Below are 23,532 nucleotides of genomic sequence, written 5' to 3' on the forward strand. Positions count from 1 at the left end.
AAATCAAGGTATTGAGAGGGCTGTGTTTCTTTCTGGGGGCTCTAGGGGAGAATCTGTTTCCTTTTTTCAGTTTCTAGTGGCTTGCATTCCTTGGCTTGTAGCTCCTTCCATCTTCAAAGCCAACAGTGACCAGCTGATTCTTTTTCATATTGTATCCCTCTAATACTAACTTTTTGGCTTCCCGCTTCTACCTTTGGGGACCACTGTGGTAACATTGCGAGTGTGGGGTAACACTTGATAATCCAGGATAATCTCCCTATTTTAAAGTCAGCTGATTAGAGGGATGCCTGGGTGGTGCAGTCGGTTAAGCATCTGCCCTGGGCTCAGGTCATGATCCCAGGGTCCTGGGATCGAGTCCCGCATCGGGCTCCCTGCTCAGTGAGGAGCCTGCTTCTCCCTCTGCCTCTGCTGCTCCCCCTGCTTGTGCTCTCTCTCTCTCTCTCTCTGACAAATAAGTAAATAAAAATCTTTTAAAGTCAGCTGATTAGCAACCTTAATTCCATCTGCAACTTTAATCAATTACCTTCCATATAACATAACATATTCACAGGTTTTGGGGGTTAGAGCATGGATATCTTTGGACGTCTTCTGCCTGTCATAGTATTCCATTAGGAAAACATTTTGAGCAAATCTCTAACTGCTACTTTTAACCTATATTAAATATTACTAAAACTCATTTTCTTCTTTTTATATAAAAATAATTTAGGTAAAAATTCTAATTTTCTTCCCATACTTCAGTGGATAATCATGCTCATTCCCCATTTTGGAGACTGCTGGATAATAGTAGAACTTAGGAAAGATCCCTCTTTGGAATTAAGAAATTTAGCTTTTAATTGAATTCAGTAAATAAATTTACTAAGTGCTAACTATGAACAAGGCAGTGTTTTAGGTATATACAGAGACACACAACTACATGGTATATTTATTCCAGGAGGGCTAACTACTGTAGTAAACTACATAAAATCTTACTGATTTAAAGGTTTGGTTTCTTTTCTTTCTTTTTTTTTTTAAGTTTTTAAGTAATCTCTCTACACCTAATATGGGGCTTGAACTCATAACCCCGAGATCAAGAGTTGCATGCTCCACCAACCGATCCAGGCAGGTGCCCCGTAAAGGCTTGTTTCTTATTTATGTCCTAGTTCAATGCATGTTGGGTAGAGGTAGAAGGGGAGCTTTTTTTTTTTTTGCCTAGGATTGGGCCTCAGATTCCTTCACTGGATCTTCTGCATCTGCTGACAGATGAAGGAGGAAAGTGTAGAGGATAGGGTTGAGGTTTTTATGGGACAGGCCTAGAAATGACATAATCATTTCTGCCCCTATACCACTGTCCAGAGCTCAGTATTATGGTGTTAACCATCTGGTGTAGACACTGGGAAATGTCGTTTACTTAAGGAGGAAAAGGGAAGCAATTTAGTGAATAAATAGCCATTCTCTTCCACATATAAGATCCTTGCCCTCAAGAACCTTGTAATTTAGTGGAAGAAGCTGACATAGATAAAACTTGATGTAGAAGGCAGGCCTGATAAGTGTTATAATAGAGGTTGTTTTTTTTAGATTTTATTTATTTTTTGACAGAGAGACGGCGAGAGAGGGAACACAAGCAGGAGGAATGGGAGAGGAAGAAGCAGGTTTCCCGGTGAGCAGGGAGCCTGATGTGGGGCTGATCCCAGAAGCCTGGGATCGTGACCTGAGCCGAAGGCAGACACTTAACGACTGAGCCACACAGACGCCCCAAGGGTTATAATAGAGTTTTAAATAGAGTGATATAAATGTATAGGGAAGAGAAAGATTACATTGGATTAGAAAGATTAGGGAAGTATTTGAAATTATATCTCTGTGATAGGAATTATTATAAACATTCTCAAAGGGCGGTTTTAACAATCAAATGACTTGATACAATGGCAGTGCCTGGCATACTAAATGGTATATAAATGTTGGGTGCTGTTGTTGTTATTGTCATTCTTTAGAGATGTTCTTGCACTGACTTTTTTTTTCTTTTTAAGATTTTATTTATTTGGCAGAGAGAGACACAGCGAGAGAAGGAACACAAGCAGGGGGAGTGGGAGATGGAGAAGCAGGCTCCCCACGGAGCAGGGAGCCCGATGTGGGGCTCTGTCCCAGGACCCCTGGATCATGACCTGAGCCGAAGGGAGATGCTTAACGACTAAGCCACCCAGGTGCCCCTGCACTGAGTTTTTAAGAATTGGTAGAGCTTTGAAAAGTGGAAGGATTCATTCTAGCAACAGTATGGAAGTGGGAGAATTTAGGACATTTTTAGGAGTAGCAGCTTATATACTAAAACATAGAGAATGTAGGTGGATGTAATAGGAGATAAGGGAAGAGGTGTGGGTCAGATCATTCACACTCCTGAATAAACATGTTAACGAATTTGGACTTTGATCTGGAGCTGAGCTGCCACAGAAACTTTTTGAGTAGCCAATAGCTTCTTAACGAAAGGTATTGTGTCTTGTTCATTTTTTTTACCCTTTTTATAACTATATGGAGAGGTAATATACATTGTGATTAAGAGCACAGAACCCACTGTTTAGGTTGGATTCCTGGCTCTGCCACGTATTATCTGTATAACTTTGGGCAGGTTACTTTATTTCTCAGAGCCCAAGTTTCTTTATCAATATGATTGGGATGAAAAAAGTATTACTTCATTGGATTATTATGAGGATTAAATGAATATAATATAAAAACAATGCCTGCATAGTTAAGTGCTCTTTACGAATCAGTAGCTATCATAATCATATAATCATTACCAGTGCCTGCCACATAGTAGGCATTCTATAATTTTTCAGTGGTCGGAGTCATGTTTTAAATTTCCCCAGTGGGCGCCTGGGTGGCTCAGTCGTTAGGCGTCTGCCTTCAGCTCAGGTCATGATCCCAGGGTCTTGGGATCGAGTCCCGCATTGGGCTCCCTGCTTCGCGGGAAGCCTGCTTCTCCCTCTCCCACTCCCCCTGCTTCTGTTCCCTCTCTCCCTGTTTCTCTCTCTGTTGAAAAATAAATAAAATCTTAAAAAAAAAATTTACCCAGCAAGTATTTATATACTGTGTCATATGACAGGCAAGAGAATTCATTTCATTTTATAAAACATAAAGGTAGGAAATGATGATACCCTAGGAGAGTGGTGTAGATGGAGTGTCTTGGTAGTTCAGAAGCATGCTAGTTCAGAAGTACTTAGAGGGAGCCAGATTTGTTTTGTGGGAAGGGAAGTATTTGAACTGGGCTTTGAGGGTGGGTAGAATCTAACTATGTAGAAATGAGGGCATTCTAGGCAGTGGAAACAGCCTTAGAAAAGTCAAAGGGCATATAAAAGCATGGTAAGGACACTTTATGGAAAATAGTAAATCATGCTACAGGAAAGACTAAGGCAAATTAAGTCTCTGGTCAAAGTCTAGTTTACCAGTAGTATCAGATTGGGAGTTTCCTCTTATGATCTTACTAACTTTAGAGTGGGTGATCAGCTGTCTTTTGTCTAGATTGAGCCTTGGTACTCAGTATGTGGTCCAGAGATCTAGCAGCATCAGCATCAGCTGGGAGCTTATTAGAAATTCAGACTCGGGACACCTGAGTGGCTCAGTCAGTTAAGTGTCTGTCTTTGGCTCAGGTCATGATCTCAGGGTCCTGGGATCAAGTCCCACATCGGGCTCTCTGCTCAGCAGGGAGTCTGCTTCTCCCTCTCACTCTCCCTTTGTGCTCTCCCTCTCTCAAATAAATAAATAAAATCTTAAAAAGAAAAAGAAAAGAAAGAAATTCAGACGCTCAGCTTCCCCCTGCCCCGACCTATAGAATTGGAACCTGCAATTTACATAATTCTCAGGTGATTTGTTTGCACATTAAAATTTAGGAAGCACTGGTCTAAAAAACAACTTCCTACTTCTTAACATGAGTGTGTGTGTAGTATGAAACTAAAAATAATAAATTTCAGTAATCACTTAGTCTCAAGCACATACATTAACAAAGCGCTCTCTTCCTGAGCTAAGTAATTCAGCTGGTATGATTTTGGGTGGTGGTAGTGGGAGTGAGAATCATTCAAAATGTATTTTTTTAGGTCTGGTCTCATACCAAAAAAGATTTGAGGATTCATCCACAACTTATATTTTAATATAATTAACACTAACAGTTTCAGTGAAAACTTACTGTTGGCATTAAATACTTTTCTAGGCTTATATCACCTCCTTGTTAAGGATGATTGATATTTCCCTTTTCAAGTATATGGTTTTTATAGCAACTGGAATAATGAACTCTGCTCAAGCTCTTCTTCCAGTGTAAAGCTATTGCCTGTCTTAGCTTGTGAGCTCTGTGACACTGTTTGGATGTGGTGGGTGGTGGAAAGGAAGTGAGGTTGAGGAGGTCAGGCAGAAAAGTTTCACAGAGAAGTAGAGTTGTGCTGCACCACTGTGATGTGGTGGTATGAGTCAGGGGTGTGGGGGGGTGAAGGTAGACAGCAAACTGTCACATGAACCCAGTGTCTGCCTGAATGTGCTGGCTGTGACATCTCTGTGGATGATGTGGTCATAGTGAATGGTGGGCCTGTGGGGGTGTATCACACCCAAACCAGGTCTTCTCAGCTTCTAGGAGGCCCAAGACTTTAAAATGTAGTCATTGTTTTGCTAGTAGAATCCTATTGCCTAGGTTCTATATAAATATTTGATTAAATAAAATAAATACCTCTTGGCTTTCCAGCCTTGTACCTGCCTCTAAATGTTCTTTCTTAGAAAATGAATTTGCATTGTCAAGCTAATTTGGTGATTATTGCTTTTGCATTAAAGAAGTGTTTGTTTAGTATCTTATGTGCAGAGCATTGTGTATCAGGCACTGTATATAGAAACAAATGAGAAGAGATCTGTGTTCTTGAAAACCTTTCTTATATTCCAGCCTGGAGAAGGAGTTAGAAATGTTAAAAGAAGAAGAAGAATAGCTAACATATTCTAGTACTTATTATGTTCCAGGAGCCCAAGTTATTTCATCTTCACAATAACCATTTGCGTTAGGTAATAGTAACACTTCCATTTTGCTTGTGAAGAAACTAAAATATGGAGAGGTTATTATGAAGTGGCAGAGCCAGGATTCAAATACAAGCAGTCTTACTTCAGACCCTGGACCACCTGTTACGCTTATGAGCAATCTTTCAAAGCAGGGTGAAAAGTGCATAGCAGTATTGTTGGGGGGAGGAGGAGGAAGAGAGAGGAATAACGCTAGCTGAAGATATCCAGGAGATCAACGTAGAGAAGATGAAGTTTTAGCTAATCCTGGAAGGATGATTTTCAGTAAAATGAAATAAAATAGTCTTCCAACTCAGAGAAGAGCTTGAACTTAAGTTTGTAGGTCATAAAAATCACTCATGCCATTCAACAAATCTTTACTGAGAGCTTTCTTACTATGTGCCAGATACTATACTAGGTACTAGAAATGCAGAAATAAATAAAACTCTGAATCCTTCATAGTAAGGAAGTTACAAAAGAGTGATATGGGCAGAAGGCCAATTTTAATGAGTTTAAGAATGAGTGAAGGTTAAACAAATGTAGATAGTGAATGTAACCTATTAAAGTTTGGTAACAAATGAAAACAGTGAATTTGTATCCTATTTTAGGGAGGAGGCAAGAGAAGCATTTTTTAAGATGGGGGGAAATATAAATATATTTGTAAGATAGAACCAGAGGAGATGAAGAGATGGGCAAAGAATAAGGCTTATGGGAAAATACGAGGATCCAAAGATAAGTTGGAGCAGATCAAGTTTTAAATACTGTGGTAAGGAATTTCAACATTATAGTATAGGCAGAAGGGAGCCTTTGAAGCGTTATGAAGAAGGTAATGACATATTTTGTGTTTTGGAAGGTGACCCTAATAGCCATGTGAGGGATGGCATAATTTAGGATCATTAATGATGATCAATTTAAAACCACTAAGTTTTATTTGAGCATGGGTTAGACATTGCTAAATAGTATACCTGAACTATTCCATTTAATCCTCCTAAGAAGCCTCTAAGATGGTGTTATTTCTGGGTCCATTTTTGTAGCTGAGGACATTGAGATTTTTAAAGATTAAGTAACTTGCTTAAGTTCCCCTAGATGGGAATGGTTAGATCCCTATGCTCTAGTGCAAGGGTCAGCAAACTTTTTCTGTAAAGGACTAGACAGTAAATATTCTAGTCTTTGCAAGTCATACAGTCTCTATCACAACTAAGCTGTCATAGACAATACCATGATTGTATTCCAATAAAAAATTATAAAAACTGGGTGCCTGGGTGGCTCAGTCGGTTAGGCGTCTGCCTTCTGCTCAGGTCATAGTCCCAGGGTCCTGTTATGGAGTCCCTCATTGGGTTCCCTGCTCGGCAGGGAGTCTGCTTTTCCCTCTGCCCCTCCCTTGCTCATGCACTCTCTCTCTGTCTCTTGTGTGTACGTGCACAAAAATAAATAAATAAAATCTTGAAAAAATTATAAAAAATAGTGGGCCATAGTTAGCCACCCCTGGTAGGGCCTGGTATAGTTGGGAAAGCCATAATGAAGAAAGAAATGTAACTTATCATATTTTACTTTATCTCTTTTTGCTATGGTGGGGTAATAGGAATAGAATTATTCTCTTTTTAAGATTTTATTTATTTATTTGAGAGAGAGAGAGACAGAGATAGCAAGAGAGAGCATGATGAGAGCATGAGCGGGGAGGAAAGGGGGGAAGCAGACACTGCTGAGCAGGGAGCCTGACATGGGGCTTGATTCCAGCATCCTGGGATCAGGACCTGAACTGGAGGGAGACAGTTAACCAACTGAGCCACCCAGGTGCCCTGGGAATAGAATTATTCTCAGGTAGGGATACTACTTAATCTGAAGAGAAGCATCCTTTCTGTAGGAGGCTCACTAGAAACAGCTATTTATGCATACAGTTTAGCCACATTCTGCAAAATACCCATTTAACTTTTTATTACAATTGCCTTCCAACAGAACGAGCCCTAGAATGAAAGTTCTGTGAGAGCAGGGACTTTGTTTTATTCACTGTCCTGTCTCTAAAGCCTTGCACATAGTAGCCACTCAATAAAGAATTGTTTATTTGCAACGATGTGGATGGAACTAGAGGGTATTAATGCTAAGCAAAATAAGTCAGGCAAAGAAAGGCAAATAGCATATTATTTTACTCATATATGGAATTTAAGAAGCAAAACAGGTGAACATACTGGAAGGGAAGGAAAAATAAAATAAGATAAAAACAGAAGAGGAGGCAAGCCATAAGAGACTGTTAACTATAGAGAACAAACTGAAGGTTGCTGGAAGGGAGGTGGGCTAAATGGGTGATGGGCATTAAGGAGGGTATTTGTTGGGATGAGCACTGGATGTTATATGTAAGTGATGAATCACTAAATTCTGCTTCGAAACCAATATACACTATATGTTAAGTAACTTAAATTTAAATAAAAAATAAGTAAATTTAAAAAATAATTGTTTAATAAATGAATGGCATGCTGATTCTCATAATTCCAATGACTAGGGAGTTGTACAGATACTTAGAGAAAAGTGACCTATTTTAAGGATACCTGTAACAACTGCAACTCCCTCAGATTAACTGTTTTCTCATTATCTTCTTTATATTTCCTCTGTTCCACTACAGCTTCCTCCTTTTTTTTTTAAATTGAATTTATTTATTTGACAGAGAGCATAAGCAGGGGAGCAGCAGAGGGAGAAGGGGGCTCCCCACTGAGCAGGGAGCCCAATGTGGGGCTTGATCCCAGCACCCCGGGATCATGACCTGAGCTGAAGGTAGGCGCTTAACCACCTGAGCTACCCAGATGCCCCCAGCCTCCTCTTTTTTACCCAACTAGTTTCTCTGACAGTAACTGACACTCTCAAATGCTCTTTCTGCATAGGTTATAGACACTGCCATGCTGGTCAGAAACAGTCAGCATTCCAGAGTCAGTCTTTCAGCATTCTGTATTATGTTCGTTATTTGTTAGACTTTTACCTGCCCCACATTCCTCCTACTCACCCTCTTCCATATTAGGTCATGATTTTCATAGTAAAGAAACTGACAGATGAATGAAGTTAAATGTCCCACTTTTCCAAGGCAGGAAGTGGAGGTAGGGACAAGGGTTAGGGAATGAAGAGGAGAGTGGGCACATAAAAACTAGCTTTTTGGGGTGCCTGTCTGTCTCAGTTGGCGGAGCATGGGACATTTGATCTTGGGGTCATGAGTTCGAGCCCTATTTGGGTGTAGAGATTATTTAAAAATAAGATTTTTTTTTAATTTTAGGTACAAGTGACAAATATTCTTTTTATTGTTATTAAAATTTTCTCCAATGTAGTTCAGTAAATGAAGTATTTTATTTTATGCCACTGTTGGTCATAGTTTGAGCCCTAAACACTCCCTTCCCTTTCACCTCAAAGGGAGCTCCTTTGTATGTAGCTACATACTCATCATTAGTAAAGAGATCTGGCTGGATCTGCTCCCAAATCATCTTCTTAGGATTCAGCTCCTTGTCAGGTTCTCCAGGAAAAGCATCAAAACAATTCTGTCTCCAGGAGCAGACCCATTAGGAGGTGCCAAGATTTCAACCTGCTCAGGTGAACTAGCACACATCACCATTGCTTGAGATATTACTCCCCTCATCTTTGCAGGTTTCAGGTTACAAAGTAAAATCACCATCTGATTTTGCCTCTGTTCAAGAGGAACACGATTCACCAGGCCACTGACAACTGTTCTTGGGGCTGTTTCTCCAACATCTACTTCTTCCACATATAAAGAATCTGTATCAGGGTGTTTTCTGGCAGTGATGATGCAACCAACTCGAAGATCCAGATAAGAAACATCTACTGGCTTAGAGTCAGTGCTTCCTGCTACTGACTGCTATTTTTTCTCCTTTTTCTCTCCTTTCACTTCAGTTTTCTCTTTCATCTTCTTTTCTTCTGCTCCTCCTCCTATCTGTTCTTTGGCACCAGAAATTATAGTTGTTATTGGTCTAGACTGTATCACATTTTCAGAAACTGTGGAATTAGCTTGCAGCAGAGTACCAGATGGAAATGGTATTTGTTTCACTCCATTTTGAATTTCTGCCTGAATTAGCTCTTGTTTCAATTCTTCAATTTCTTTCTTTAATTTAGCATTTTCTTTTTTTTAAGATTTTATTTATTTGATAGAGAGGGACACAGTGAGAGAGGGAACACAAGCAGGGGAAGTGGGAGAGGGAGAAGCAGGCTTCCCACTGAGCAAGGAGCCCGATCCGGGGCTTGATCCCAGGAGCCTGGGATCATGACCTGAGCCGAAGGCAGACGCTTAACAACTGAGCCACCCAGGCACCCCTGATTTAGCGTTTTCAACTCGAAGTTTCTTCTCTTCTCTCAAAGTTGCCTGCAAAATTGCTTTCTCCTTAAGAAGAGCAACTTGCTGCTTTAAATATTCAACAATTTGATCTGCTTCTGCACCCTTCTGTTCCAGTCTCTTCAGAACAGCACCATTAGTTGCCATTTTTGCCAAAAACGGCAGAAAATCATGAATCGGTAGACAGAGCAACCTGGGGAGCCTCACCCAGGAAGCCTCAGTCCGGAGCCTAAAAATAAAATCTTTAAAAGAAAAAAAGAAAGAAGCTTTCCTGCCCATTCACTTTGTGACTAAATTTGATTCTCACCTCGTCCACGTTTAAGTTATAATTATAATAATTACTTATTTTTTTTGAACTCTTACTGTGCACCAGTCACTGTTCTTTGGACTTTATATTTCGTTATTTCATTAATCTCTTCCAACGACCTTGTGTTGTGGACAATGTTATCCTATTTTACAGAAAAGGAAACTAATGCTTGCCTAGTAGAGTGGAGGTGGGATTTGAGCCCACACCCTCTAACTTCAGAGCCTTTAACTCTTTACCAATTTGCTTCCCATTTGTGCCCAAGCCAGAGGTAAGTTTCAACTGATCATTGGCGCCTGCATCCTATTTCAGTACTGCCTAGATCTTTCCTTGGGTTCTTTCCTTTCTCAAGTTCCCACCAAGTCTCTGGATGCACTTAGAGAAAACTAGCGGTCCAGAAACCACCTCTTGGAGAAACTCTGAAATTTCCATATTAGTAATTTTGGTCAAAGTGGCATGTCTTTAAAACTCTACTGTGATATTACAGCCAACCACACATTCTCCCTCACTCAGTTCCTTTTCACTCAACAATCATTTACTGCATGTGCATGCTATTTGCTGGGCACTGTTCGGTGCTATGAACACAAGGAAGAATATGACCTGGACTCCTCCTTCATGGAACTTTATGGTCCTTTCCAGCCTTGTCACTGCTTTGCCTTTACTCTCACTTGTAGTCAGTCTCCCCTTTTCTTTGCCCTTCTAAACTAGAGCTTACTTGAGACTGGAGGACATTGTGTGTGTGTGTGTGTGTTTTTTTTTAAGATTTATTTATTTATTTGAGAGAGAGTGCTGGGGAAGGGCAGAGTGCGAGGGGGAGAATCTCAAGCTGACTCCCCACTGAGTCGGAGTCCAACCCGGGGCTCCATCTCACAACCCTGAGATCATGACCTGAGCCGAAATCAAGAGTCAAATGCTTAACTGACTGAGCCACCCAGGTACACCTTGTGGCATTGTTAATGAGACTTCCTTCTTGGCAATCCAAACCCGGTTGTCACTGGCCTTGTGACATTTATCTTCTTCCACTTTAATGATCATCAGTAATAATCATTTTTTATGGTTTTTATTTTTGGATTATTTTAATATATAAATATAACCTGTTGGTTGAAAAAACTTCAAATATAACATAAATGTGTACACTAAAAAGTAAAAATTACCCCTTACCTCGTCAGTACTACTTACTATTTTTCTTCTTTGTTTTATAGCTTTTTTGAGATTTAAACGACATATAAACTGTGCATTTATTTATTTTTTATTATTATGTTATGTTAATCACCATACATTACATCATTAGTTTTTGATGTAGTGTTCCATGATTCATTGTTTGTGCATAACACCCAGTGCTCCACGCAGAACGTGCCCTCCTTAATACCCATCACCGGGCTAACCCATCCCGCCACCCCCCATAAACTGCACATTTAAAGCGTGCACTGCGATAAGTTTTGACATACGTATATACACCCATGAGATAGTGAACATATCCATCCTCCCTCAAAATTTCCTCCCTCACCTTTGCACCCCCATAAACTCCACCCCTCTCAGGCAATAGTGATCTGCTTTTTTCACTATAGATTCATTTTACTTCATAGACTTTTATGTAAATAGAATGGTACGGTATGCACTTTTTTGGGGTCCAGATTTTTCACACAGCATAATTATTTTGAGATTTATCCACTGTTGCATATATCACTGGTTCATGTCCTTTTTGTAGCTGAGTTAGTAGTCTGTTGTATGAATACCATAATTTGTTTGTCCCTTCAACTGCTAATGGGTATTTGTGTACAGTTTTGTGTTGATATATGCTTTCACTTCTTTTGGGTTGAATACCTAGGAGGGGAATAGCTGGATCACATGATAGGTACATGGTTATGTAAGAAACTACCTCAGTGTCTTCCAAAGTGGTTGTACCATTTCATATTCCCACCAGCACTGCATGGGTATTCTGGTTGCTCTTCATTTTTACCAATATTTGGTATGCTGCAAGTCTTTAATTTTAGACATTCTAATAGGTGTATAGTATATCTTATAGTTTTGATTTGCATTTCCCGAATGATTTGGAGCATCTTTTCATGTACTTATTTTCCATCTCTATATCTTCTTTAGTGAATTGTCTGAGTCTTTCTCTGTTTTTTAAATTGGGTTATTATTGTATTTTGAGAGATTAAAAAAAATGTAAACATGGGATGGGTGGCTCAGTCAGTTGAGCGTCAGACTCTTGATTTTGGCTCAGATCGCAGTCTCTGGGTTGTGGGATCAAGCCCTGTGTTGGGCTCCACACTCGGCATTCTCTCTCTCCCTTTGCCCCTTTCCCCTCTAAGTAAATAAATCTTAAAAAAAAAAATCTAAACATGAATCCTTTCTTAGATATATGCACTGCAGTCTATGACTTGTCTTTTCATTCTCTTAACAGTGTCTTAAGAGCTCAAGATGGGGCACCTGGGTGGCTTAGTCGGTTAAGCATCTGCCTTCAGCTCAGGTCATGATCCCAGGGTCCTGGCATTGAGCCCTGCATTGGGCTCCCTGCTTAGTGGGGAGCCTCCTTCTCCCTCTCCCTCTGCGCCCCCCACTCGTGTTCTCGCACGCTCTGTTCTCTCTCTCTCAAATAAATAAAAAATCCTAAAAAAACAAGAGCACAAGATTTTGATTTTAAGAAGTCTAATTAATTGGGGTGCCTGGGTGGCTCAGTGGTTAAGCATCTGCCTTTGGCTCAGGTCATGATCCCAGAGTCCTGGAATCAAGCCCCACATGAGGGGCTTCTCTCCCTCTCCCTCTGCCTTCCTTCCTCTCCCTCTGCCTCTCCCCTTGCTTGTGTTCTCTGTCTTGCTCACTCTCTCTCAAATAAATAAATAAAATCTTAAAAAAAAGAAGTCTAATTAATTTTTAATTTTATAGGTTATGCTTTGGTGTCATGTCTAAGAAACCTTTGCTTAATAGAAGGTCACAAAGGTTTTCTTTTATGAATTCTTCCAGATATTTTATAGATTTGGTTTTACATTTAGGTTTATGATCCATTTTAAGTCAATTTTTATATATGCTAAAAGGTATTAATCCAAATTTATTTGTTTCCCAGTTCCAATCCAGTTGTTCAAGCTTCCTTTGTTGAAAACACTTATTTTTGCTCTACTGAATTGCCTGCCTTTGCACCTACCTTTGTAGAAAATCAGTCATGCATTGCATTCGTTTCCTGGGACTACCAAACGGTACCATAAACTTGTGGCTTTAAACAATCTAAATTTATTCTCTCACAGTTCTGAAGTCTGAAAGCAAGGTATTGACAGGCAACACTTCCTCCGGAGGCTGTAGGGGAGAATTGTCTCTTGTTTCTTCTGACCTTTGGTGACTCCAGACATTCTTTGGTTTATGGCAGCATAACTCCTATCTCTCTCTCTCTCTCTCTGTTTACCTGGCCTTCTCCCCAGATATCTCTCAAGTGTCTTCCCCTCTTCTTTTTTTTCTTTTTTTAAATTGAAGTATAGTTGAGGGATGCCTGGGTGGCTCAGTCGGTTAAGTGTCTGCCTTCGGCTCAGGTCATGATCCCAGGATCCTGGGATTGAGTCCCACATCAGGCTCCCTGCTCTGCAGGAAGCCTGCTTCTCCCTCTGCTTGTGCTCTCTCTCTCTCTGTCAAATGAATATATAAAATCTTAAAAAAAAATAAATTGAAGTATTGTTGATATACAATATTATATCAGTTCCAGGTGTACAACATGGTGATTCAACATTTATATATATTACAAAATGCTTACCATAAGTGTAGTTATCATTTGTCACCATGCAAAATTATTTCAGTATTATTGACTGTATTCTCTATGTTGTACTTTACATCCCCATGACTTATTTATAACTCGAATTTTGTACCTCTTAATCCCCTTCACTTGTTTCTCCCATCTCTGAATCCCCCTCCCCACAACCACCACCAATTTGTTCTCTGTATTTATGAGTCTGTTTTTGTTTTGTTTTGTAGATTCCACATATAAATGATACCATATAGTACTTAGTAGTAGTACTCCCTAGACATTTTCTATTAATACACAAACTTTTTTTATATAAATGGGATTTGTAGCTCACTGTTTTGTTTTAACAGTATATTTTGGATATCTTCCCATATCAGTGCATAAAGATCTACTCCATTCTTTTTTAATGGCTATATAGTTTTCCAATCTATGAATATGCCATAAATATTTAACTAGTTTTTTATTTTAATTAGTTTTTATTGTATTTAGATATACAGCGGTGAAGTAGGTGTCCTTTTATATGTACCCAAATTGAGTATATTTGTAACATGAATTCTGAGAAGTGGAGTTGTTGGAGCAATTAAAATGTTTGCTAGGTATAATCAATTACCCTTTGAAAAAGTTGTGCCAAGAACTTAACAGTGTTTCCTGTTCCTGTTTTCTTCACCTTTTGGACAACACTGAGCATGATCAATCTTAATCTTTGTTCATTTGATAGATTTAAAAGCAATATCTTCTTTTAATGTGTATTTCTTTAATTATAAGTGAATTAGAGTATTTTGATATTTTTATTAGACATTTTACTTTTCTATGAATTATATACTTTTTTTGCTTTTTCTTTTTTTTTAAGATTTTATTTATTTGAGAGAGAGAGTGAACACGAGCAGGAGGAGGGGTAGAGGGAGAGGGACAAGCAGGCTCCCTTCTGAGCAGGGAGCCCAACACGGGGCTTGATCCCAGGACTCTGGAATCATGACCTGAGCTGAAGGCAGATGCTTAAGTGACTGAGCCACCCAGGCACCCCCTGCTTATTTTTCTACTGGGTTCTTTTTTTACATATTTGGAAGAGTTCTTTTAATGTTAAGGAAGTTAGTCCTTTGTCTTCCAGCAAATGTGGGCTTTTTTCCCCTCTCTCTCTCATAGTTGGTAGTTTGTAAATTACAGACCTTCAGCTTGGGTAGTCCAACTTACTTACTTTTAGATGAGGAAACTGAGCTTCAAATAGGGTTAATGTCTCTCTCTCTCTCTCTTTCTTTCTCTCTCTCTTTTTTTTTTTTTTTTTTTTTTTTGGTGAGCATGTAGTCAGATAGTATTGGAGCTGAAACCAGCATCAAGTTTCCTTACTTCCAGTTTGGTGCTTTGGTGCCTTTTCTAATATACCATGCTATTTTTAAAGCTTACTCCTTTCTCTCTTCCACAGTTGCTTTTTACCACTAGATCTTGCCACAACCAGATGTTTCATGGTAAACTTAGAAATTTACCAGCCTGGTATCAAAGTTAGAGAGGCTACAGGGTTGTACAGGAACCGGGAGACTTCACAGGTATTGGATTGTTTCTAATGCATGAGTAACTAAACTAGTTTCTCAATATGGCAGTTGTGGTATTTTCATTTGTTTAAAAAAATGTGTTTTGTTTCATAGGTTCATGGGTGTGTGTGTACATCAAGGACAATTGCATGCACTTACAGAGGTAAGACTTAAGTAAGCATACTGAAGTGGCTTCTTTGCCTTAGTTTCAGCATTTTTGGTTCCATAGTAATTATTACTTGTATATGCATTTATATTTATGCAAAAATGGCAGTGTTAACAATGCTTTCTTCTCTTGCCTGAGGACAATGGCCATATCTCTTAATACTCTTGGATTCCCTCATAATACTTTGTGAGTACTCTGAAAATATGAGTGCTCAAATATTATATTGATTCTTGCTGCCTGGATGACCCCTTTCTAAGCTAAGGGATGGCATCACTTGGCTGCAGACTCTTCCATGGCAACAGACATAAACGTTTGGTGTCCTGATCTAGAATTCCACCGTCACTGCTGTAGTGTCCTGATTGGTCTTACTACTCCTTGGAATTAGTTTACCTCTCCAGTCTCATTTCATTTTCAGCCTCTTCTAGGCAGATAATATATGATAGCCACTACTTAGCCTCTGAGGACCAGAGAATCCTCTCTAGAACAAAGGCTTCCTAAATTTAGGTACTGAGCTGTCAGCTTCAGAATTTGCTTGGGTTCTTCTTAGAAACACAGGTTCCTGAAATCTCCTAGGTTTAGTAGGTCTTCATAGGGCCCATATGTATTTTTAAAAGCTCCCCAGATTATTCAGGTGAGCATCTAGATTTGAGAATCTATGTTCTAGAAAGTGTTCACAATCTTCCTTGGGAAGTAATTACCAAAATACAAAGTGAAGGAAGGAAAATTGTTTAACAGAATTTGTGATTATTGGTTTCTTGCTGGCTTGGTGCCTGGTATTAGTCCTAGTATCTGATGATGGAAGGTCCCATATGCCTCACTCTTTGTCTCTTTTTCCAGTTACTGAGGGCACCAGAATGTGGAATGTGTGTAGCTCTGTCCTGCCTCTTTTATGGAAGGCTAAAGAAAGCAGAACAATGAGGTAGTTAAGAGCATGGGCTCTGACATCTTGATTGCCTAGATTTGAATTTCTCTGTGTCTCAGTGTTGTCATCTGTAAAATGGGAATAATAATAATGATAGTATCTGCCCCAGGGAGTCTAGATAGAGAAGAGGATCCGTGTCTGAGACCTAGAGTAATTCAATTTTAAAAGTCAGAGGAGAGGGCGCCTGGGTGGCTCAGTCGTTAGGCGTCTGCCTTTGGCTCGGGTCATGGTCCCCGGGTCCTGGGATCGAGCCCCACGTCGGGCTCCCTGCTCTGTGGGAAGCCTGCTTCTCCCTCTCCCACTCCCCCTGCTTGTGTTAATGTCTCTCTCTGTCAAATAAATAAAATCTAAAAAAAAGAGGAGAAGGGCATTTTGAGAGGGAGTGGCTAGAGTTAGGAAGAAAACCAGGAGAATGTATTGGCCTGGAATGGAAAGGAAGGAGTTTCAAGGAGGAGGGAGTAAGTAATTATGGCAGATCTTGCTGATAAAATGATGTCACAGGGATTTTGTAAAATGCTTCTTTAGCACAGTGTTTTAACTATTTTAACTATTACAGATTTTATTATTAACATTGACTGGTCTTTCCTGAACTCCTTAAATTGTCAGTATTTTTCTTTTTTTTTCTTTTTTTCTTTTTTAAAGATTTTATTTATTTGAGAGAGAGAGAATGAGAGAGAGAGAGCACATCAGAGGGGATAGGGTCAGAGGGAGAAGCAGACTCCCTGCCGAGCAGGGAGCCCGATGCGGGACTCGATCCTGGGACTCCAGGATCATGACCTGAGCCGAAGGCAGTCGCTTAACCAACTGAGCCACCCAGGCGCCCAAATTGTCAGTATTTTTCATTTGGTATTTAATACTGCTGTTCAGGGGTGCCTGGGTGGCTCAGTCGTTAAGCATCTGCCTTCGGCTCAGGTCATGATCCCAGGGTCCTGGGATCGAGTCCCGCATCAGGCTCCCTGCTCAGTGGGAAGCCTGCTTCTCCCTCTCCCACTCCCCCTGCTGTGTTCCCTCTTTCGCTGTCTCTCTGTCAGATAAATAAATAAAATCTTTAAAAAAAATACTGCTGTTCAGTATTGCTGTTAATGTTATTAAAAATTTTTTAAACTTTTTATTGAAGTATGACATAACAGAAAAAGCACGCATACGAAATGTGTACTGCTCACTAAATTTTTATAAATGAACACACCCATAACCAGCATTCCAGATCAAAAAACATTTTCTGTGTATTTCTTTTCTCAGAAGTGAGTCTATAAATTCTTCAAAGACAAAACTCTCTTCTTCTCTCAAGTCTTCTATCTGCCAAAGCTCTGACGCTAATAATTGTTAAAGTATTTGTTGTATTCCCTGGTTATATCATTATTCTCTGAAATGTAAGTTTATTGGAAGGGCTTGTATGTTGGTTTTGCTGACAAAGAAGAAAATGCTTTAAAATCGGTGATCATTTTGCAGATTCAGAAGTGGGGTATAATGGAAATGGCAGAAATGAATGATCTTAATGCAGCGTTCTTTTGGCCGTGTTGCACTTAAATAATATTTTCTGTTTGTTAGCTTATTCATAGCCATATATAACGTGTAGTGCTTGCTTTGTGAAAGAGTGTGTGTTTCCAGTATTATTGATGAGATCTTGGCATAGCTTATCATATAAATAATTTTTATTATGATGTTAATAGGCTGATGGTCATGCAGCCCAAATATCCAAAGGCTTTTCGTTATTTTCAGAAGGGGATCAGCAAAGGCCATCATGACATAGATCTCTGGGGAATCCTATGTTTATCCTGTAATTTACTTGGCAGCACAGCTATTGGTTTCACTAAGGATTATAAAAATAAATTACTAATAACTTCTAGCACAGCACTGGGAACTTAGACGACATTTAGTAGATTTTTCTTGACTGGTGGAATGCTGCTCTTTACAATAATGTGAACACCATCCCTTATTTCTCTTAAAGTAGTTTGTCAATAATTACAGCGGATAAACATAGCTCTTGTTAGTGCCTATAGAGTGTTGATATAATTAAGAAGAGTATTTCTCATATACAGTAGTGATCTGGACTTTTCTGGGCTTGAACCATTTCCGTGACTCTTCTTTAAAATTATAGACATTTGGAGTGCCTGGGTGGCTCAGTCGGTTAAGTGTCTGCTTTCAGCTCAGGTCATGATCCCAGGGTCCTGGGATCAAGCCCCACGTTAGGCTCCCTGCTCAGTGGGGAGCCTGCTTCTCCCTCTCCCTCTGCCCCACTTCGGGTCGTGCTGTCTCTTTCTCACTCTCTATCTCAAATTAATAAAATCTTTTTTAAAAAAAAATCTTTTTCTAAAAAAAAATCTTTTTGACGGAGAGAGAGACAGCGAGAGAGGGAACACAAGCAGGGGGAGTGGGAGAGGAGTGGGAGAGGGAGAAGCAGGCTTCCTGCTGAGCAGGGAATCCAATGTGGGGCTCGATCCCAGGACCCTGGGATCATGACCTGAGCTGAAAGCAGCTGCTTAACGACTAAGCCACTCAGGCGCCCCAATAAATAAAATCTTTAAAAAAATAATAAACTGGCTCAGTCAGTTAAGTGTCTGCCTTTGGCTCAGGTCGTGATCCCGGGGTGCTGGGATCAAGACCTGCGTCAGGCTCCCTGCTCAGTGGAGAGTTTGCTTCTCCCTCTACCCCTCCTCCTGCTTGTGCTCTCTCTTTCTCTCAAATAAATAAATAAATAAAATCTTTAAAAAAAATAAAATTGTAGACATTAATTGAACTTGGAACAGTCAGACAGGTACTACTAACTACTACAGATAGTTTTACCTGTAGTTAAGTATAGACTTCTGAGTTTTTAAGCAAATGAGTTATTTGTTAAAGAGAAAACAGTTTGATAAAAGATCAAACAAAACCTTTTAAGTTTAATGAGTTGAATTAAGAATCCATATTGTATCTAGTAGAAATATTCCATAAGTATGTCTTTGACTCGGGAAACCCTAATGTCTTTCATTTGGTCACGAGTATCAAGGAAGTGAAATCTTCGGTTTTTAAAGACAGAAAATATAACCCTATATATTAGTTAGCTATTGCTATGTAATATCCAACCACAAAACCTCAAAAGCATACAACAGTAACATTTGTTTCTTGTATAAGTGCAGGGCTGAGCTGAGCTGAGCTGAGCCCAGTTAGGCAGTTCTGCTAGTCTCACTTGGGCTCACTCATGCATCTGGCAGGTCAACTTGTGGTCTGATCTGGGTTGGGCTTTGCTGGGAGGCTTTGCTCCAGCTGCTTCTCACCCTTCTTCTGGGATCAGCAGACTAGCGTGGATGTGATGATACCAGAACAGCAAGAGTATGCCAGCCATTTGCACAAGTGCTTTTCATGATTCTGCTTATATTCAAGTTTGCTTGGCCAGCATTTCCATTGGACAAAACAAGTCACACACCTGAGTCCACATTGGGAGCATATTGCAGAGTTCTATGTCAAAGAGCATGGATTCCATAAAGGGTGAAGAATTGTGATCTGTTGCGATCTCCCATATCCTATAAATATCCCAATTAAAAAATCATAATTATTTGTCTTTTCTACCCTACTTGAGGGCAAAGACTTTCTCCCATTATAAAAATCATAGCTACCAGTATAAACACCTACTGTGGGATAAGTGCTATGCTTGGTGCTTATATATTAGCTGTAATTCTCACAATTCTGTAATCGTATTTTCTCCATTTTATAGATGAGAAAACTAGGCTTAGAGAAATTAAGGGAATTTCCAAAGTAGGATTTGGATCCAGATTCATTTGACTTCAAAGCCTATACCCTTTCCATTATAACATACTGTCCTTAATTCACTTATGTATTTCCCACAGTGCTAAGTGCGTATATATATATATATATATATCCTCCCAGGTTCTTGTAGGTATAGGATGTGTAGTATTTGTAGAATTTGATTTTGACTATTTTTATATTTTGGGTTACTTGGAAAAGATATTTCCTGGTTATTGGATATATTAGAATGTGTTCGGTTGCAAGTAACAGAAAATAGTCAAAAGACCTTAAAAAACAAAATGACTAATATAACTGGAATTCCAGTAGCTTATTAGGTTAAGGTTGGTTTAATTCAGCAGCTAAATATATGTTTTTTTTTAAAGATTTTATTTATTTATTTGACAGAGAGAGACACAACGAGAGAGGGAATACAAGCAGGGGAAGTGGGGGAGGGAGAAGCAGGCTTCCTGCTGAGCAGGGAGCCCGATATGGTGCTCGATCCCAGGACCCTGGGACCATGACCTGAGCCGAAGGCAGACGCTTAATGACTGAGTGAGCCACTCAGGCGCCCCTAAATAGATGTTATTTAGAGACTCCATGTCTTTCCATCTCTGCTCTGTCTTTACATTGTCAACTTCATCCTAAGGTGGCTGTCATTCTACTCAAAAAGTAGTTGCCACCAACTTACATGCTATATGTTTTCTCTTCCATATCCAAGATGGAGGTGTGGGGCGTTGTCAAAGACAGAAGAGAGGGATACTTTGAGACAGATAATGTGTCATCTCATAGTGTCTTCTTTTTGAGCTTGTTAAGAAAGGCACAAAGAGGGAAATATCCTCATAATCAAATAGTTCAGAGATCCTTTTTGTGCAGAATCTTGTGCAGAATCTTTCAGTGCCTAGAAGATTGGAAATTTGGGGAGTGAGTGGGGTATAAGGTTGTCGGGTAGGGATCTCAAGTGACAATACCCTCTGGTCAAAAGAGTCAGCAAAAGAATTGCTTGGCAGATGTTTTGGGGTCTCTCTGGTCTCTCTTGCCTTCTCTATCATGGAGAAACTATGCGTTTTTCCACCGTTCCAGTAAGAACCACTCAGCTATAGACACAGCAGTTGCTTGGCCTGGAGGTGATTCATTCCTTTTACAGCAAAGTCACTTTAGCCAGGCAGATACTTGGTACTAAAAGAAATGCTCTTAGCTCATGAGGGAATGGATCAGCCCTGCAGGCGGCTGAAAAGAACTTTTTATTCACATAGCCCTCATCCTCTTCTCACTCACCATTTGCACCCCCCCCATACACCTTCTTTCTTTCTTAAAGAATAGTTACTTTGGAAACTCCTTGTTTATGTGGGTTGATATGTGTTGTTTCTGAGTTGTTTTTTGTCAGACTTATAAGAAGCCTTATATAATCAGAGAGCTTATAATGAAAGGAAACTGTCGGTTCAGTGACCAAACTCATGCATCATTTATAAAAATGAGCAGCCAGACCCCGATTCTAGTTTCTTGGTGTGCTGTGATACTGCTTTTAGTTGTGCCTGCTTCTTTTTTTGTTTCTGTGTGGCCCAATAACAGAGTATTCTCTTGACCTTATTTACCTTGAGCTAGATGCAGTATTGTTTGGTGCCTGCCTTGGGTTAACTTTTTCAGCATAGCCATACCTATCTTTCAAGCATGGGGTGGCTTTGAGGAGACTATTTCTACCACATGATAGTGAAGAGGACATTCCAGATGTACCAACAATGATTGCCCCTGTGGCTCCAAACTTCTATAGGAATGGTGAGGGTAGGAGAAATGATGGGCTGTGAATTAGCATCTGTCTGCAAGGGAAGAAAGAGATTCACTTTACACATACCACTCTGATTGAAACTGCTGTAGGCCAGGCAGTCTGCTAGGCTCTGGGCTTATCAGGATAAAAAAGAAGCCTATTCCCCTATTTATGGCTGTATAACAAACTACCCTAAAACTTAGTGGTTTAAAACAACCATTTTATTTTGCTTGTGATTTTGCAGGCCAGGAATTTGGAAGGGCTTTGCTGGGTCTCTGATCCACATGTGTCAGCTAGAGGACCCGCTTCCAGGATGGTTGCTACATTTGCATGCCTGGTGCCATGGTCAGTGAAGGCGGCTTGGCCCCTCTCACTGCATGGTGTCTCATTCTCGGTCATCTCCATATGGCTTAACTTTCCATAGCTTGGTGATCTCAGGATAGTTGGACTTTGTATATGGTGACAGGAAAGAGGTATAGGCCACCCACGTGGGAGCTGAAAGACTTCTTATGACCTACCTTTGAAGTTCCAGCACGTCACTTATGCTGCATTCTCTTGGTCAGGTCTGATTCACAGGGAGGGGAATTATTAGACTCCACATCTTACGGACCTTTTTTATTCCACTGCAATGTCTTTCATGAACTCAGTATTTAGTGACTGGGGTAGTCAGAAATTTCTTACTATGTCCTTCCTTAAAAGCTATTTTTAATTTTTTTTTTTTTAAGATTTTATTTATTTGTGAGAGAGAGAATGAGAGACAGAGAGCATTAGAGGGAGGAGGGTCAGAGGGAGAAGCAGACTCCCTGCTGAGCAGGGAGCCCGATGTGGGACTCGATCCCAGGACTCCAGGATCATGACCTGAGCTGAAGGCAGTTGCTTAACCAACTGAGGCACCCAGGCACCCAAAAGCTATTTTTAAATATCCAGCCATTACTCTATGATGTTAACTCTTACATCTCCATATGTATTAATAGTTGTTACTCATTATAGTTCATATTCTTTTTTTCTGTCCTCTCCTGTTTTCCACTCAATTATTTTACTAATATTTCAAATACAACATAGCTCAGTTAGGTCACTCTTTTCAATCTTACCATTTTCTATTGTTAGAACACTTTTTCCTCCAAATAAAAACTACAGAATTAGTTTTTACATTTTCTCATCTCTTGAATTTAACCAGTTCCCAATCCTTTTATTTTCTTTCTGATGTCTTTCTGAATCTTCTTTCTCTGCCTTCTTGCCATGATGTTATTCCATGTCTTGATTCCTACAAAGACTTTGGCTGGTTTTCCTGTCTCTAATCTTTCTTTGCTTCATTTTAGTATATCACTACTCAAATAATCCATTAGGCATACTTTGAGAATGTGATACTTCTGTTTAAAAACTTCTGTTTAGGGGCTCCTGGGTGGCATAGTTGGTTGAGCATCTGACTCTTGGTTTCACTCAGGTCGTGATCTCAAGGTTGTGAGATTGAGCCCTGCATGGCTCTCTGCTTAGTATAGGGTCGGCTTGAATTTCTCTCTCCCTTTGCCCTTCTCCCCCCTCGCCTGTGCCTACTTCTCTCTCTCTCTCAAAAATAAATAAATCTTTAAAAAAAATTCTTAAAAACTTCTGTTTAGCATTCTACAACTCTATTTGATTTCAGAATACACATCCCTCCCTTTAGTTAGGCAGGTCTTTCTGCTCTCTTCTACACATGCTGGCCTTAAGTGTGCCTTCTGGGACCTGGGATGCCCTTATCTCTCTTCTCCCTCCCACTTTCCAAGTTATGTCAAATCCCAGGCTCTCTCATGGAGCTCAATCTCCTAAATAAGGCCAATGATAATAATTTGTGTTGTTGGGCCCATAGTATATGTTTAGGATGTTTATAGTTGGTTGTTAGGTGTAGACCCAGCTCTCAGAAAGCTGAATTAGCCCCAGTGGAAAGAGCTCGAAGTCAGAAATAGTGTGAAATGTCATATCTCAAGTCCTTTCACAATTAGAAGTTTATTTCATTTATACTTGTAAAAATAGCTAAAAACATTCCTATAAATACTGGTGGCATCTTTACTTTTGAAAAAAGTAGCTTTTATTTAATTTTTTGGTTTGG

At 39.8% G+C, this 23,532-nt stretch overlaps 1 protein-coding gene and 1 pseudogene across 1 annotated transcript in view; one reads left to right on the top strand and one right to left on the bottom strand.

The window, feature by feature from the left end:
- The window catches only part of TESK2 (testis associated actin remodelling kinase 2), a 137,224-nt gene that overhangs the window by 79,072 nt on the left and 34,620 nt on the right, over positions 1–23,532 (top strand). The window contains exon 4 of the mRNA XM_025855801.2: positions 14,988–15,036. Coding sequence (XP_025711586.1) covers positions 14,988–15,036 — 49 coding nt within the window. The remainder of the gene's footprint in view (positions 1–14,987; positions 15,037–23,532) is intronic.
- On the bottom strand, positions 8,319–9,503 carry LOC112811628 (aminoacyl tRNA synthase complex-interacting multifunctional protein 1-like; annotated as a pseudogene).

This window comes from Callorhinus ursinus, unplaced genomic scaffold, assembly GCF_003265705.2.
Source record: "Callorhinus ursinus isolate GAN/ISIS: 27379988/994484 unplaced genomic scaffold, GSC_fseal_2.0 scaffold18, whole genome shotgun sequence".
Lineage (NCBI taxonomy): Eukaryota > Metazoa > Chordata > Mammalia > Carnivora > Otariidae > Callorhinus > Callorhinus ursinus.